The sequence below is a fragment of the Myxocyprinus asiaticus genome, chromosome 6 (assembly GCF_019703515.2).
Source record: "Myxocyprinus asiaticus isolate MX2 ecotype Aquarium Trade chromosome 6, UBuf_Myxa_2, whole genome shotgun sequence".
Classification (NCBI taxonomy): domain Eukaryota; kingdom Metazoa; phylum Chordata; class Actinopteri; order Cypriniformes; family Catostomidae; genus Myxocyprinus; species Myxocyprinus asiaticus.
Genome location: NC_059349.1, coordinates 29549158 through 29566798, shown reverse-complemented (window position 1 = coordinate 29566798; position 17641 = coordinate 29549158). Strand labels below are relative to the sequence as shown.

General features: G+C 43.2%; 1 protein-coding gene across 1 annotated transcript in view; it reads left to right on the top strand.

The window, feature by feature from the left end:
- The first annotated feature begins 7327 nt into the window (after window positions 1–7327).
- Window positions 7328–17641, top strand: part of LOC127442363 (XK-related protein 4-like) — a 112457-nt gene continuing 102143 nt past the window's right edge. The window contains exon 1 of the mRNA XM_051700328.1: window positions 7328–8290. Within this exon, the coding sequence (XP_051556288.1) occupies window positions 7611–8290 (680 nt within the window). The 5' untranslated portion in view covers window positions 7328–7610. The remainder of the gene's footprint in view (window positions 8291–17641) is intronic.

Sequence of the window (17641 nt, the reverse complement as noted above, 5' to 3'; positions counted from 1 at the left end):
GCTACAAGACTGTTTTGATCACACGGACTGGGAGATGTTCCGGTCCGCCTCTGATGACGACATCGAGCTTTACGCTGATAGCGTAATGTGTTTCATCAGAAAGTGCGTGGAGGACATGGTTCCGACCAGAACAATACGGATCTATCCGAATCAGAAACCATGGATAAATAACGATGTTCGCGCTGCACTTAATGTGCGGACTTCCGCTTTTAATTCTGGGAATGCGGAGGAGCATAAACAAGCCAGTAATGCCCTCCGAAAAAGAACAGCAAAACGCCAGTACAGGAGCAAGATTGAAGGACAGTTTAACACCACCAACTCTAGAAGCATGTGGCAGGGAATTAACATCATCACGGACTTTAAAGGGAATAAAAACTCCGCCATGAACACCGCTGCCTCTCTCCCGGATGAGCTAAATACTTTTTATGCTCGTTTCGAGGGAAATAACATCGCCCTCACGGAAAGAGCTCTCGTGGCTAAAGCTACAGAGGTTAGTTCACTCTCCATCTCTGTAGCGGATGTAACCCGATCCTTCCGACGGGTGAATATCCGCAAAGCCGCGGGCCCAGACAGCATTCCGGGCCGCGTCATCAGAGCGTGCACGAACCAGCTGGCTGGTGTTTTTATGGACATTTTCAACCTTTCCCTCTCTCTGTCTGTAGTCCCCACATGCTTTAAAACATCCACCATTGTGCCTGTTCCAAAACAATCAAAAATAACTTGCTTAAATGACTGGCATCCTGTTGCTCTGACCCCCATCATCAGCAAATGCTTTGAGAGGCTAATCAGAGATTACATCTGCTCTGTGCTGCCTCTCTCTCTTGACCCGCTGCAGTTTGCTTACCCCAACAACCGCTCCACTGATGATGCCATTGCTTCTACAATACACACTGCTCTCTCCCACCTGGAAAAAAAGAACACTTATGTGAGAATGCTGTTTGTAGACTACAGCTCAGCATTCAACACCATAGTGCCCTCCAAGCTAAATGAGAAACTCCGGGCTCTGGGCTTAAACAGCTCGCTGTGCAGCTGGATCCTGGACTTCCTGTCAAGCAGACGCCAGGAGGTTAGAACAGGCAGCAACATCTCCTCATCACTGACCCTCAACACTGGAGCCCCGCAGGGCTGTGTTCTCAGCCCACTACTGTATTCCTTGTACACACATGACTGTGTGGCAACACACAGCTCCAATGCCATCATTAAGTTTGCTGATGACACGACGGTAGTAGGTCTGATCACTGACAATGATGAAACAGCCTACAGAGAGGAGATGCACACTCTGACACACTGGTGTCAGGAGCACAACCTCTCTCTCAACGTCAGTAAGACAAAGGAACTTGTGGTGGACTTCAGAAGAAAAGACAGAGAACACAGTCCCATCACCATCAATGGAGCACCGGTGGAGAGAGTCAGCAGCTTCAAGTTCCTGGGTGTCCACATCACTGAGGAACTCACATGGTCCATCCACACTGAAGTCGTTGTGAAGAAGGCTCATCAGCGCCTCTTCTTCCTGAGACGGCTGAGGAAGTTTGGAATGAACCGCCACATCCTCACACGGTTCTACACCAGCACTGTAGAGAGCATCCTGACTGGCTGCATCTCCGCCTGGTACGGCAATAGCACAGCCCACAACCGCGTAGCACTGCAAAGGGTGGTGTGAACTGCCAGACACATCATCGGAGGTGAGCTTCCCTCCCTCCAGGAAATATATACAAGGCGGTGTGTGAAAAAAGCTCGGAGGATCATCAGAGACTCCAGCCACCCGAGTCATGGGCTGTTCTCACTGCTACCATCAGGTAGGCGGTATTGCAGCATCAGGACCCGCACCAGCCGACTCCATGACAGCTTCTTCCCCCAAGCAATCAGACTTCTGAACTCTTGATCTCCCACGATCAAAATTCATCAGCACTGCACTTTATTACTCTTACTCTTATATCTCACACCGGACTGTCATAAATTATATTATTATTATATTATATTCTCTCTTAACAACTGACTATCAACCGACAGCCTGAATGTCAATACAGTACAATACTGTACATTCTATATATACTATATATACTTTTGTATATATTTTTATTTTTTATTTTTATTGAATAATGTGTATCTATATAGTGCGTATTGTATACTGTACAGTGTATGTTATTATTTGTATATTGTTGAGTGTAATTATGTGTATATCAGATGTTTAAATTGTGTTGTGTTAATTTGATGTTATTGTAAATTGGTATATGTCTCATCACTGTCACGACTGCTATGTTGATCGGAACTGCACCCAAGAATTTCACACACCATTGCACTTGTGTATATGGCTGTGTGACAATAAAGTGATTTGATTTGATTGATTTAAGTCTTTCTAAAATAATAGGCATTTATTTTGTGTTGCATGGAAATAAGAAAGTCAAAGAATTTTCATTTTTGGATAAACTATCCCTTTAAATCCCAAGATTTAAAAAAAAAAAAATTCAGACCCAGAACAGGATAGTTTTTGAAATTTCAATTGTGCTTTCATGTTTTGCCTTCAGCAAATAATTCAATACCTTTAACCCATATAACCTTTATATTTTACTGAACGGTGAATAACAATAAGATCTTAGTGATGGTTTTTCAGTAGAGTGTCAAATGCCTCAATGGATCACATGCAACAACCCAGACTAAAGCAGATTTATTATGCCTTTTATATTTCCACAGTTACAATGATCTCTCTTCTTTTTGTTATACATGTCATGACGGAAAAGATGCCATAGTTCATGAACCAGAGGTTTATGTGTGCCAAACTGGTTTTGTGTGTCTGTCAGAGCTCTGGAGGAGCGGGAGTGTGGATGGATGAAATCTGTCTGATAATGCTGATGTATGGAACCAGGAGTGGCACTATATATTCAGATGACTGAGCTTCTCTGGCATGATTTCCAAGTGCTGTGTTATAACAGCCCATGGCATGATTATCCAGTGCTGTATAATTTTTGCTAAGAAGTGTAAAGATACTACCACCCGGCTAACTTTCAAAGAGGTATAAAAGCTAACTGCATTCAAACCTCACTAATAAAATTGTCCCCCTCTTTTTGTTTTATTCAGTGGATGCTGACTAGAATCTTAATGCTCACATTTAATTTATGGCCTGAAACAATCAGCTCGTACTGAGAATGCTTGGGATTGCATGATGGCTGGACTGTCTGATTGCTGTTGTCATTAAGATTGAATCTCTAAATGGCTTGTGTGAGTGTATGTGTATGGGCTGGAGAGCCAGGTACAGTCGTCTGACAAAGAGCCTGTTCAGATCAATAAGAAAAGACAGCTGTAATTATATTGAGGTAGCACAGGAAGGCCAGTCTCCACCAAGCAGCAGATGTTTCTTTCTTAATGACTAACACAGACAGGCTCTGATTTTTATTCATTTCTTCATATTTTTATTCATGAAAGAGAAAAAAAAAGAAAGAAAAAAAATCTGAACACCCCATCACCACAGAATGACTTAAGATGACATTTTGCTGAGGAGTAAGTTTATAATATGTTTAACTACAGATGAATTTAAAGAGAGCTATCTGTGTCTTTGTAATTATCTCCATATTGTATGGGGCTTATTCTGATATGAGTCAAGAACATTATAAATATGTGATTTTTCAAATAATTTTACATGGCTGCTGCTCATAACCAATTTGTGGAAATTCCCAGAGGAAATTTGTATTGCTTAGACTAGAGGTTGCTTATTCTTAGCTCAGGAGACTCACTAACATTTTATTTAAGTTTCAACTTGGTCTTAGATATTTCTCCTAAAATTCCTTAGTAGAAATAAAAATAGAAACAAATAAGACAATTGTTGACATACACTCACTTAGCACTCTAATAGGAACTTTATGGTCCTAATAAATAGCCCAACGTGGTCTTCTACTATTGTAGCTCATCTGCCTCATGGTTCGAACTGTTGTGTAGTTTGAGATGCTATTCTGCTCACTACAATTGTATAGAGTGCTTATCTGAGTTACTGTAGCCTTTCTGTCACCAGTCTGGCCATTCTCTGTTGACCTCTCTCATCAACAAGATGTTTCCATCCGCAGAACTGCTGCTCACTGGATGTTTTTTTGGCACCATTCTGAGTAAACTCTAGAGACTTTTGTGCGTGAAAATCCCAGGAGATCAGCAGTTACAGAAATACTCAAACCAGCCCGTCAGGCACCAACAGTCATGCAATGGTCGAAATCACTGAGATCACATTTTTTCCCCATTCAGATGGTTGATGTGAACATTAACTGAAGCTTCTGACCTGTATATGCATGATTTTATGCATTGCACTGCTGCCACACAATTGACTGATTAGATAATCGCATAAATAATTAGGTGTACAGGTGTTCCTAATAAAGTGCTCAGTGAGTGTACAGTAAGAGTATAGAGTTGTAGAATTAATGTGGATAATGGCTCAGATCATTTGGCCTTGGAAGAATTTGATGAGAAATGTTTAAGTTCATATTGAAATCTCTGACTTTTTTATTGCAGGGTTCTTGGCAAATCTAAGCGCATTGAGACAGTGTTGAGAGGAGACATGTGAGTTTACTGGGTATTTTTCTCTGGAGAAAAACATCTGAGAAGCAGGAGACTCAAGCAAAATCTCCATTTGCTCTCCATCAAAACTACATACTGCTGACCTCTGACCAGTCCATAACTGTGAAGACTGTGGGTCCAGCAGGACAAGCCTGAGAGTAAGCCAGCTCAACCCATACCTTAGGTGTAGGTGATAGATGTCTGTCAATGGGGCCTGAAATGAACCTGCTTAAGCATTTCCCACAAGTCACAACAAGCTGCTTACCCCTGCTGTGTCTGATCATGACAGATGGCATCATTTCTGCAAGCTTGACCAGGTGGCATACAGGCAGAGCTCTAGGTGAGGCTCTGAGCCATTGAAGAACCATTATGGCAGGCTCACCCAGTCCTGAGCTAGGCCCACCATGGCAACCACCCCTACTGCGGCAGTATCATGTTGATGGAGTTGAATTGCAATACAATGGTACACTGATATATTCCATACTACTGAGTGATTCATGTACAGTACCTTGGTATTAACATGGTACTTCAAGATGCTTAAAAGAATACAATGGTACTATCGTGGTACTATGTCCAATATTGTTTTGGAGCATTAATATTAGTGTCTGGACATTTCCTATTGTTCACATATCTTAAAAACCCAAGGAAATACACTGAAAACCCTAATAAATTGACTATTTCATTGATTGAGTAAACTTGTTCCCTCAACTGAATTGAGTAATGGCGTCTCCAAAACTTGTGTAATTAAGTTCACTTAACATGGTGACCATATAAAATGAACTTAACTATTTAAGTTAAGGTAACTACTGTAGATGCAAGCAGACTCAAAAACTCAGATTTACTATTTAAATGTTGTTGTTTCTACTTAATGATTTTATCGAATGGACTCAAATATAGGTCATACAATAACACAGCTTAAATAAAAAAGATTATAACTGACTCCAGGTTAGTAATTATATAAACGTATTTCTCCACAGAAATGCATAGACACATACTTCACTTGTACATGCACAAGGAGAGCTGAGATAGTGTTAAAAGGGTCCAACTTCACCAAAGGGGACACAGATCACCCTAATGGTGACACCACATTGACAAACTTGCAACAAAACAACATAAATAATACTACAAACGAGCTAAAACCTCTATGAATTCTTAATAACAACTATGTAAATACCCCCATATGTTAGCTCTGACTAAGGAAACAATTAAATGATTCAAGCACAAAGCATTATTCACCATAGCTTCAGTTCTGTACTCAATAGTTCGAATTATTAACACTTTCAACACTTACAAATCTATGGATTTTTAAGAGAAATAAGTTAAAGGAACATAGATATTTGAGTTATGAGCCCAAAACTTGACATTTCAAGTAATGTTTAATTAAGACAACTTGATTTTTCCAGTAATTACAACATTAGTGCTTTTTGTTGGTGCCAACTGTAGAGCACACCCTGAGAGACTGCCTGTCTTTTTCTCTCATGTTTTACACTAAAATATGTGCACAGCGTGATATCTTTAATAACACAACGTCCAGACCGACTAATCTGTACTGTAATTAATTAACACGATTTCGTCTCTCTTGCATTTCTCGTGCAAGTCTATTATTGAAGTCAATCGACGCCAGACCACTTATGTTGGCGGTTTGATGCCATCTGTTTCAATGCCCAATCCCAAACACACGGCGAGTATGTTAAGTTTAAAACCTGACGTGCGATATGCTGGAAGATATCAAAGTGTTAGAGCAGTGTACGTCAGAGACTTGGCCTACTAATTTATCTTTTCCAACGTATTTTTGTGGGCGATGTGCCTCATTAATGAAAGTGATCCTTGCCTGGCAGCATCTGGTGAAAGGGACCGTTCACACTAAACGCGTATTTACGTCTGTCAGCGCTGTTTTTTTTATTTATTTATTTTTTATATATAAACATACGCTAGACGAACGTCTTTGACCGTTGTGCCGCGTCTCGTGGGTTTTTACAGCCTTTTTAATCACCGTGCCAAATAAAAAAAAAAAAAAAGTGAACTTCTAAGAGCGTCTCCAGACATCTGCGTTCTGTTAAATTTGTTCTGCTGCGGCTTTTTAGTCTCGATCTGCGTTCGGTCTTAACGGCTCCTACTAATTTGCTAATCTTACTTACCCGCGTTTGACTCGAGTCAATACAGTATCTTAACACCATTCAATGTGTGTGTGTGTGTGTGTGTGTGTGCCATAGTGGCTATTTTTCAGAGGAGTCATTCGCTTTATGTGTAGCCGGTGAACAGAGGGCGTGTCGACAATACAGCGCTGTACTCAAGGATGCCAATAAATTCAATAATGACGCAAGTTAGCCCACCCAGCACAATACGCCCGATGGCACTGGAGCGTCCTTAGTGATATATGGACCTCCGACGCGACTTGTTATTTATGGCGGACCTTCTTCATAGTGCACGAGCCACGTGAATCTCAACTGAGAGCAGGAGCTTTCCGTGGTGCTGAAGCTTTGCTGTCATGGTCATTGCAAGAGACGAAAACGCGTGGGGAACACATTGTTTTTTATTAGGCTAAGGTTAGCCTGTATTCGGGTACTTTTATTGCAAATATCAAGGAAGAATACAAAATGATAGTTTAGATTTAAGTGTGAAAATACAATATTTGCATTGTGCACATTTATAATGGAATTCAAAACTACACGGTAGAAATGTTATGGCAACCAAGCGGTTACCTATCAAATATTAGCTATTGCTTCCACAGACATTGTCATTATGCAGCCAGCTGTTTAACGTCCATGAATGAATACGGAGATACCAAAAGGCTGTGCTGCTGCAATAGCTTGATATTGAACACCATGATGTGCGACTGAAGAAGAGTTGCAAAGCAATGATGTCATAGTTTAAGTAGGAGCCATGGGAGAGCATATGGTTCGTACCCGCTACCAAAAGGAAGTGTTGCTTTGTTATGAGCAGGCGGCGCTGTAGCTGGCGGAAGAGGAGGTCGCCCAGCCCAGTGTCTCTTCGCCTGGAATATTGAAGCTGAGGAGAAGACGCGAAAAGGAAGGCGAAAACGGTATCGGCGCCGAGAAGACAAAGCTGGTACAATGGCCGCTAAATCCGACGGTGTGCTAAAGATGAAGAAGAGCGATGTAGCATTTACGCCTTTGCAGAATTCGGATCACTCGGGTTCGGTTCAAGGGCTCGCTCCGGGATCGCAGCCGGATTCTGGAACCGGAGAGGCGGACTTAGTCAACGGGGAGTCGCGCTGCTGTGGCTCGAATTCGACATGTCTCCGCCTAGGCAGGGAGCAGCAGAAATACACGGTCTGGGACTTTCTGTGGATCCTCGCCGCAGTGGCGGTGTATTTCGCTGATGTGGGCACAGATATTTGGCTTTCGGTCGACTATTACCTCCGCCGCGACTACTGGTGGTTCGGGCTTACGCTGTTTTTTGTGGTGCTTGGCTCGTTCTCCGTTCAGGTCTTCAGCTTTAGATGGTTCGTCCATGATTTCAGCACCGAGGAGAGCTCCTTTGGCGGGGCGGCGAGCTGCTCTCACATGGACGGGAAGCTTCTCAGCTGCTCCACTTCTCATGGAGACGTTGGAGCCCACCCGTCTGCACCTCAAAGGCAGGCATCCACAGCGAGCAAAAGCAACACCACAACCAACAGCAGCAACAGTGCTACCGCAGCCCGGACTAGTAAGACACGCTCAGCGTCCTGTTCCCTCTGTATCTGGATATTGCAGTCAGTCATACACATCTTACAACTCGGACAAATCTGGAGGTAAGCTTTAGCAGCGCGCCATTATGTATTGTAATGATACACCCGTTATTGAAGGGTATAGGTCACATACTTGGTGCAGCACATATATAACTTAATTTTGTTTGTAGCAGCGTGGTTGAGTTTGGACTGGAAGACACATGAAGGCCTACACACACCTTGTGTGAGTTAATGAGTTAACTTGTACTCATTTCTTTGTAACATTCATAATGATGAAGTGAGGGCATGTACATTTATTAAAGGGTTAGTTCACCCAAAAAATGAAAATTCTCTCATCATTTAATCACCCTCATGCCATCTAAATTGTGTATAACTTTCATTCTCCTGCAGAACACAAATTAAGATTTTTAGATGAATAGTTCAGCTCTGTAGGCCCATTCAATTCAAGTGAATGGTGAGCTGGCTCCAAAAAGCAGATAAAATCAGCATAAACTAAATCCTTTAGACTCCAGTGGTTTAATCTATGCCTTCTGAAGCGATCCAGTTAGTTTTGGGTGAGAACAGACCAAAATGTAACTCCTTTTTCACTGTACATCTTGATAGCTGTCTCATTGGCAATCATGATTTCAAGCTCGATTACATTTCCTATAGTGCCATCTGCTCTGCACATGCGTCAAGCACTAGGAAGTGTAATCAAGCCTGAAATCATGATCGTGCTTTCAGACTGCAATAGACCTTATTCACGGTAGGGCTGAAATGATTCAATTGGGAATAATAAATTGTCGACAGAAATTTTCATTGTCAAATAGTCGTTTGATGTCATTTAATGTAACATGAGGTCATATGAAACTCTTAATGATGGCAGACAAGAGCAACACTGCAGCTTGCACCTGACTGAGGAGAGGAACAATTGCACAGCTCACAGTCCAGATGCACTCTAAACTTTCCAAACAGCTTCAGGTGATGTAGATTGCAAAGTATGAGGGAATTATACAAAAATACCAAAAATGTAAATACAGAAGCACTCTCGTTTTGGAATTAGTGGAGCCTGAGCTGCCGCTCTGCTGAAGCAAAACTTGCGTGTCTTTAAAGGAAACACCCTGGCTTTACATCTTTAATAGAGTTATATTTAATGCGTTATAGCTTTATTAAAGTTCAAATAATATGGAAGCAGGTTATGTAAATAACTACACACTCCGAAACTGGCATTTTTCTGTGCGGTCAGCGCCTCTTCTATGAGGTGCGAGAAGTATCCCAATCTAAGGGGGAGAGATTGAAACTGCACCCCGCTGATGCACACTCTGGTGCAGGGATGCTCATCCCTCTCATGCATATGCTTGCTGCAGCTAGAATATAACGTGATGGCTTGCAACTTATTGTATCATAATACATTATATGTGTCACTGTGCATTTCTTAACGTGAAAAAATTGGCAATATAAGAGAGCCTTTTTTTTTTTTTTGTGAGTTAAAGATGGATTTAAGTCAACAAAATGGTGAGAGAGGGTAGTCTTCGCCCCATTATACACTGCAATAAAATTTGTTTTTGAATTGTTTTTGTTTTGGCTTGTTTTGTAGAAGTATAACCAAGTGAAAAAAATACACATATAAAAAATACACTTATATTTGTCTCTTAAATATCTTATATGTTGCTTCTCATGTAGATGTATCTTTTTTTAAGGATTTTTAGACAATTTTAAATGGAAAACAAGACAAAAACACTTGATAACAATAGGATTTTTTGCAGTTAATTTTTTACTGAATTAAACTTAATAAAAAGTATGTTTTCCCCTTTAATTCAGTGAATGTCATTTAGAGGTATTTTTTAAAGAAGATTTTGTCCATTTTGTTGTTAGCCAGCATGCTTAATACAACCTTTTAAGTCGGGGCACAAGCTGAATAGTCGGTTAAGAGCTATTAATTAATCATTGCAATAATCGCTTGAATAGTCGAATAATCTTTCTTATAATTGTTAGATTAGTTGATTATCAAAATTATTGTTAGTTGCAGCTCTAATTCACGGTAGCGCCATCTTTGAATTTTAATGGGAATGACAACGAGGCTGTGAAGGATAGATTTGCCTCTTCAATGGCATGTGCAGTGTAAAGCTGTAAAAAGCTCCTAGATCACATCTAATTTTCCACAACTTATGTTGTCTGGAGTTTTTTGTGTACTGAATGTTTTTGAAAAGATGTTTTTTCAATGGTTTGTCTGTGGAACGATCCAAAAACATTTAATTGCATTAACCCATTGAAGAGACTATATTGTACGTCTATGCTTCACAGCCTCGTTGTCTTTCCCGTCCAAAATCAAAGATTGCTCTGCTGTGAATAAGGTCTATTGCAAGATGTACAGTGAAAAAGGAGTACAATTTTAGTCTGTTGTCACCCAAACCAACTGAAGACATTGATTAAACCACTGGAGTCTGATGGATAACTTTTATGCTGACTTCATCTCCTTTTTGGACCTTCAAAAACCTGGTCACTATTCAGTTGCATTGTATGGACCTACAGAGTTGAGATATTTTAGTAAAAATCTCTGTTTGTGTTCAGCAGAAGAAAGAAATTCATTCACATCTGGGATGGCATGAGGGGGAGTAAATGATGAGAGAATTTTCTTTTTGGGGTGAACTATCCCTTTAATGTATTCATACATCCAGAATCTTAATTTCTTTCTTGCATAGAGGAAAACAAATAAGTAGTTGTTGTTTCAGAATTGTATTTATAGACAGTTTGGAGCAGCACAAACCACAGCCTAATTGTTTCTCTCAGTGAAGACTTTTTACCTTGAAAAATCTTCACTGTTCCAATTCATGATTGAATCAAGCTTGAATTATATTCCATGAAGAAATGAAAAAATGTTCATTGACTTTTCCATTTGAATTCATTATTAAGGTCATTAAGTATAAACCTATATATATATATATATATATATATATATATATATATATATATATATATATATATATATATATATATATGAACTGAATGCTAAAGGCTATTTGAGGGTGATTGATTGTCTTGTATGAAAAGTAGTTCCCAGGTGGTATTTTATGGTGCATGGGGTTATTTGCTCACCCATGGAGATGTATTCTGTTTTGCAGGTCAGTACATTCATTTGCCTATAGCTGTACTCAACACTTACATTGGTGACAGAGGAAATGAACAAGATCATTGAAACCTATTCAGTTTCACGGCGTCAGCCTATCAGGCTCTACAGAAACCTGAATGAGCGATATTCCATTTACTCTGAGTCTTTGACCCTGAGGATTGTGTTTGGATGCTATCCAAGCAGTAAAGGATGTTGAATTGATATGCTGGAAGTAGGCTATCAAAGATGTAGTCTAACATACAGTATAATAAAAAGTTAAAACTGTGATTACATAGATGAAGTATATTGTGATCAGCCTTAAAGACCCCATTATAAAATCACAGGGTACTGTCATTACTTACAGAAGTGGCATTGCCAAAGTAAAATAGAAGCAATCTGCAGTTGTACAGCTGGTTTGAATTCAATACCTATACTTACTGTGTAATGTGTCCAGTCAGCTCTGAATAGTATACACTGCATTTGAAGAATGTTGTTCAGGGAGAGCTGCTAACTGAATAACAACCAGCAGTGGGAAAGCTGAATGGAATGACTTAAATAGCCCACTTAACAAATCTAGGCCACAACCACACCAATGCAGCCCAAATCCTCACCCACCACTTTGCAGAGATTCAAACTCTATGAGTGCTGAAAGCTTGAGCACTTCACATTAGTGATGGGAAGTCCGATTCTTTTCCACGAACTGGTTCTTTCGTATGATTCGTTTCAATGAACTGGTTCAAAAAAAATGATTCACCAGTTCATTTACGCCATCACATAATGACGTCACTATATATAATGCTAATACGCCGGCGTCGTAGAATACACGCACAAACACATTCAATAAAGCCAGATGTAAGGACATATTGCAGATTATAACATTTTATTTAATTACGTTATAATAATAAGGGTGTTTATTGTCATCAGTGTTTCATTCAGTGATCTTACAATACATCCTACATTAACGTTTTGCACCTAAAGCACCCAATACTTACACTGTGTAACAAACTTCACAGCAGAAGGGAAGGAGAACACAGGGAAGTGGGTTTTTCCAGGCTCAGGTAAGACTTGTAATCGGCCACTTCATTGTTTTACAACTTCACAAACTCATCAGCTTCACAGGCACATAGTCACTTAAATGCAACAGCTTCAGGAACACCGTGGCCTTCCTTGTGCCAGACTGTCTCTCACCCCTCTGCTGGTGGCATGGCTGCTTATATGCCACTCTCCTCATGCTCACTGGAATTACAAACAGGTGTTAAACATAATCTAGCTCAGGTGCAAGCGCCCTTACCGCTTTCTCTCTCTCCGGACGGACACTTGACCACTGACACATATCCCCACCGCCCGACTCAGTCCGGGGAGACATCCTGCCTGTCTTTCCATTTCTGGAAAGGATGTCGGTGACAGCCATCTGTGCTCCCGGTCTGTGGACCACCTTGAACTTAAACGTCTGAAGAGCCAGATACCAACGGGTGATCTACGCATTGGTATCTTTCATGCGATGGAGCCATTGGAGTTGGGCTTATCTGAGCAGAGGGTGAAGGCCCGCCCCAACAGGTAGTACCGGAGAGTGAGGACCACCCAATTGATAGTGAGACACTCCTTTTCTACGGTGCTGTACTTAGTCTCCCTCAGCGAGAGCTTGCGGCTAATGTACAGCACCGGGCGCTCCTCCATCTCCACCACCTGTGAGAGCACGGCCCTCAGCCCTCTGTCTGAAGTGTCTGTCTGCAAGAAAAAAGGGAGAGAGAAATTGGGTGAATGTAAAAGCGGCCCCCCACAAAGTGGGGCTTTAACCTGCGTGGACGCCTGTTGACACTGCTCCGTCCACTGGACTGGGTCTGGAGCTCTCTTTTTAGTGAGATCAGTCAGCGGGCTGGTGAAATCCGAATAATTAGGCACGAATCTCCTATAGTAGCCAGCCAGCCCCAGGAACTGTCTCACCCCCTTTTTGGTCTTGGGCCTCGGGCAGGTCGCAATCGCCGCAGTCTTGTCAATTTGGGGACGCACCTGCCCGTGGCCCAAGTGGAACCCCAGATACCGTACCTCCACCCACCCAATCGCACACTTCTTGGGGTTTGCTGTGAGTCCCGCTCATCGCAGCGATCTCAGATCTCAGATGCTGCATGTGCCGCTGCCAATCATTACTGTAAATGATGATGTCATCTAAATAGGCAGCGGCATACGCTGAATGCGGTCTGAGGATTCGGTCCATGAGACGCTGAAATGTAGCCGGGGCCCCAAACAAATTGGTGTAATCCAAATGTTGTGGAGAAGGCTGTTTTTTCACGGGAAATTGGTGTCAAGGGCCAATAACCCTTTGACAAATCCAGTATCGAATAAAATCGAGCAGTGCCCAACCGATCAAGCAACTCATCAATGCGAGGCATTGGGTATGCGTCAAATTTAGACACCACGTTGATTTTTCTATAATCTACACAGAACCATACAGACCCATCGCTCTTAGGAACAAGAACAACCGGGCTGGACCAATAGCTGTGGGATTCCTCTATTACCCCCATATCGAGCATTGCTTGATATTCTTGATATTCTGCAATTCTTCCCGGACAATTTTCTTTTTGTGCTCGGGCAATCGGTAGGGACAGCTACGTACCACCACCCCCGGCTCGGTCTCGATGTGGTGCTGGATGAGGTTCGTACGACCCGGTAGAGGGGAAAACACGTCTGCAAACTCCTGTTGCAACTTGGCAACCTCTGTGAGTTGATACGGTGAGAGGTGGTCTCTGCAAGTGACCGGGGTGAAATGATTGTGTTTTGTATTCACCTCCGGCCCGAGCTCCGCCCTCTCTGGAACTACCATATCCAACGTCACAGGGACCGCATCCCTCCACAATTTCAGGAGGTTGAGGTGATATATTTGATGTGCGCCCCCTCTATCGGTTCGCTTTACCTCATAATCAAGATCCCCTACTCGTCGTGTGACCTCAATGGGTCCTTGCCACTGGGCGAGTAATTTTGAGCTCGATGTGGGGAATAATACGAGTATTCTCGTGTGTTAGTTGCCCCAAAGTGTGGAGTTTTGCTCTAAGATCAAGAACGTATTGAATTTCATTTTTACTGGTTGAAGGTCCCTCCTCCCAAGCTTCGCGTATGACATCAAGCACGCCATGCAGGCGCCACCCATACAGCAGCTCGAATGGGGACCGCTCATTTATAATTGCAAAATAAGAATATGAAAGTGCAACATTCGTCTGGAGTTGTTGACTATCGATCACTCTCACTTGGTCAAAGGCATGCATGAGGGTTTCGTCTCGTGACTGCTCCTAAGGGAAATCCCCTGAGGATGGGAGGGGCTGCAGCCTCTCCCCCCTCATGTCATCCTGACATGGAGCTGACGAAGACGGCCCCAGCTCCACCTCCCCTGCCAGAGCATCGCACATTTCACATCACATTGCTTTTGTGCAGGACCCATCCGTGCATATTCCCTTTAATACATTTCTAAATTCAGGCCAATTAGTCCCTAAAATCAGTGGATGGGTGAGGTGGGAACTATCTGCGGCCTCCACTCTATGTTTTGTTCCCCGGAATTTAATCACAAGGGTCACCACAGGGTAATTGTGAATATTCCCATGCACACACTTCACCCTCACCGTTTTAGCTGTGCCCAAAGCCTCATGTTGAACCAAGCATTGGTGGATAGTGGTTTGATTACAACCCATGTCCACCAGTGTTTGGTGAGTACCCCCCTTGACTCTTACCGGTATCCGGTACGCTCCGGCCAGATCGGGGGCAGCCTGCGGAGTGTCAGGGATCCAGACCACCATTCCCAGCTCCATCACAGGGCATTGATCCCAGAAGTGTCCCGGATCCCCACAACTCCATCAGACTGGCCCAGCTGCCACGCCCGCACCTGCGTCGGCGGACACTTCCAAAGGGGGAGAGTGGCGGGGCACTCTCGATGCTGTGGGCGATGCAAAACCCTGCGCACGGGGAACTTGCTTCGGTGGTGGGACTCCTCATCTCCGTGGGGCAGGAATGGGCTCTGGGGAGAGAGCAGAGTGAGAGAGAAGAGGGGAGGTGAAAGAGAATGGAGAAAACATAGGGGAAGGGGAGAGAGAGTGGGAGGGCTGCTGCCATATGGTCCTCCGCCAATCGAACAGCCTCCTTAAGCGATGCCGGGTGGTGGCACTGGACCCATTCTGCCATTCCTCGCAGTAGCCGATGGACGAGCTTCTCCAGTACCACCTGATCGATCACTCCCTCGACATCATGATCCCCTGCCAGCAGCCATCTCTGGCAGGCGTCTCGGAGCCGTTGGGTGAAGGCAAACGGGCGGCCAGCGTCTCCAACTTCATCGACCGGAAGAGCTGGCGATGCTGCTCTGGACTGCGGCCAACCCGCTGCAGGATGGTCTTCTTCAGGTCTTCATAAACCAGGAAGTTTACCGCCGGCAGTTGTTGTGCTGTGAGCTGGGCTTCCCTGTACAACAACGGGAAGATTCTGGCTGCCCATTGATCTTTGAGAAGCTGTGGTTGTCTGGGGACGCGGCTGGGGCTCTCTCCTGGCTGAGAAGGCTCCGGATCGCATGCCGATCCTCTGCTTGAGCCCGAAGGATCTCGAAGAACCGGCGATCTTGATCTTGCTGGAGCTCAAGCAGGGATTGTTGGTGGGACTGGTGTAGGCCAGTGAGGGATTTTAGGATCTCTGCCAACTGGGAGGACTCCATGGGGCATACTTCCTCCAACTTCAATTCCCGGGTTTCGGCACCAGTGTAATGAACTTCACAGCAGAAGGGAAGGAGAGCACAGGAAAGTGGGTTTTTCTAGGCTCAGGTAAGACATTTAATCGGCCAATTCATTGTTTTACAACTTCACAAACTCATCAGCTTCACAGGCACGTAGTCACTTAAACACATCAGCTTCACAGGCACATAATCACTTAAACACATCAGCTTCACACACAACAGATTAAATGCAACAGCTTCAGGAACACTGTGGCCTTCCTTGTGCCAGACTCACCCCTCTGCTGGTGGCGTGGCTGCTTATATGCCACTCTCCCCATGCTCACTGGAATTAGAAACAGGTGTTAAACATAATCTAGCTCAGGTGCAAACGCTCTTAACGATTTCTCTCTCTCCGGACGGACGCTTGACCACGCCCCCGCTGCCTCACACTGATATACAAACATGGATGTTCTACACATGTTTAAAGCATAAAAAATTATTAAACTAGTCTTAATAAACTCACCCTTTTTTACAGAAACCATGATCCAGCTCATATAATCTGCATGCACAATACTCAATAGTAAAATTTGTTTACATCTCTCGATTGAAAAGTTTCACCCCCTCATTCAAGTCCTCGGTTCATGCATGCTCATCAGCTGCTCACTGATCAGCAGTTCTCAGTATTATGTCAGAAAGAGGCGATTCTCAGTTCAGTGTACTGGTGACTCGCAAACTGCTGTGATCGACTCAATGTACTATTGACTCAAGAGCTGCTGTCTTCGGAGCAGTGTACTGTTGACTCGAGAACTGCTGTGATCGACTCAACGGACTGCTGGCTCGAGAGCTACTGTCCTCGGATCAGTGTACTGCTGACTTGAGAACTGCTGTCCTCGGATCAGTGTACTGTTGACTCGAGAACTGCTGTGATCGACTCAACGTACTGTTGACTCAAGAGCTGCTGTCCTCAGATCAGTGTACTGTTGACATGAGAGCTGTAGACTGGATCATCTTCATACGTTGATAAAACGGTAATACAATCAAGTCATAAACATATTTACAGTATGTTTTATTTGTTACACTCTCTGTTGTTCAGCAAAATACACCTGAAACATACATTTCGCCCCTTAATCACACACATGCTCAATGTCAGGAGCTCATCGATTCTCAGGATGTCGGACACCTCTGAAAGAGGCGATTCTCAGATCAGTGTACTGTTGACTCGAGAACTGTTACGAGCAACTCTACTAACGTACTGTTGGCTTGAGAGCTGTTGTGACCTGAACGTTCAGTCCGATTTGTGAACTAGTTGGAGCGGTTAATTGCAAAGAAGAGTTGACAAAAGCAGATATCACCAGTTCTAGGATTATATTACTCCCGGTTTTTGGATCATTTGATTCGGAGTGTCAGGCACATACAAGAGACAGGTTAAGATAGAGTAACTTGTGGATCAGTGTTGACTCGAGACGTGAACTGTTTCAAATGATTCAGTCCAATTTTGTGAACTAGTTCAACTCGTTCACTAAAAAGAACTGGTTCAAAAGAACGATTTGTTCACGAACTGGACATCACTACTTCACATTCACCTGCGTATTTTCATAATGTCAGTATTGTTTTGCTTCCCGTGAAGAGCTTGATTTGGTGG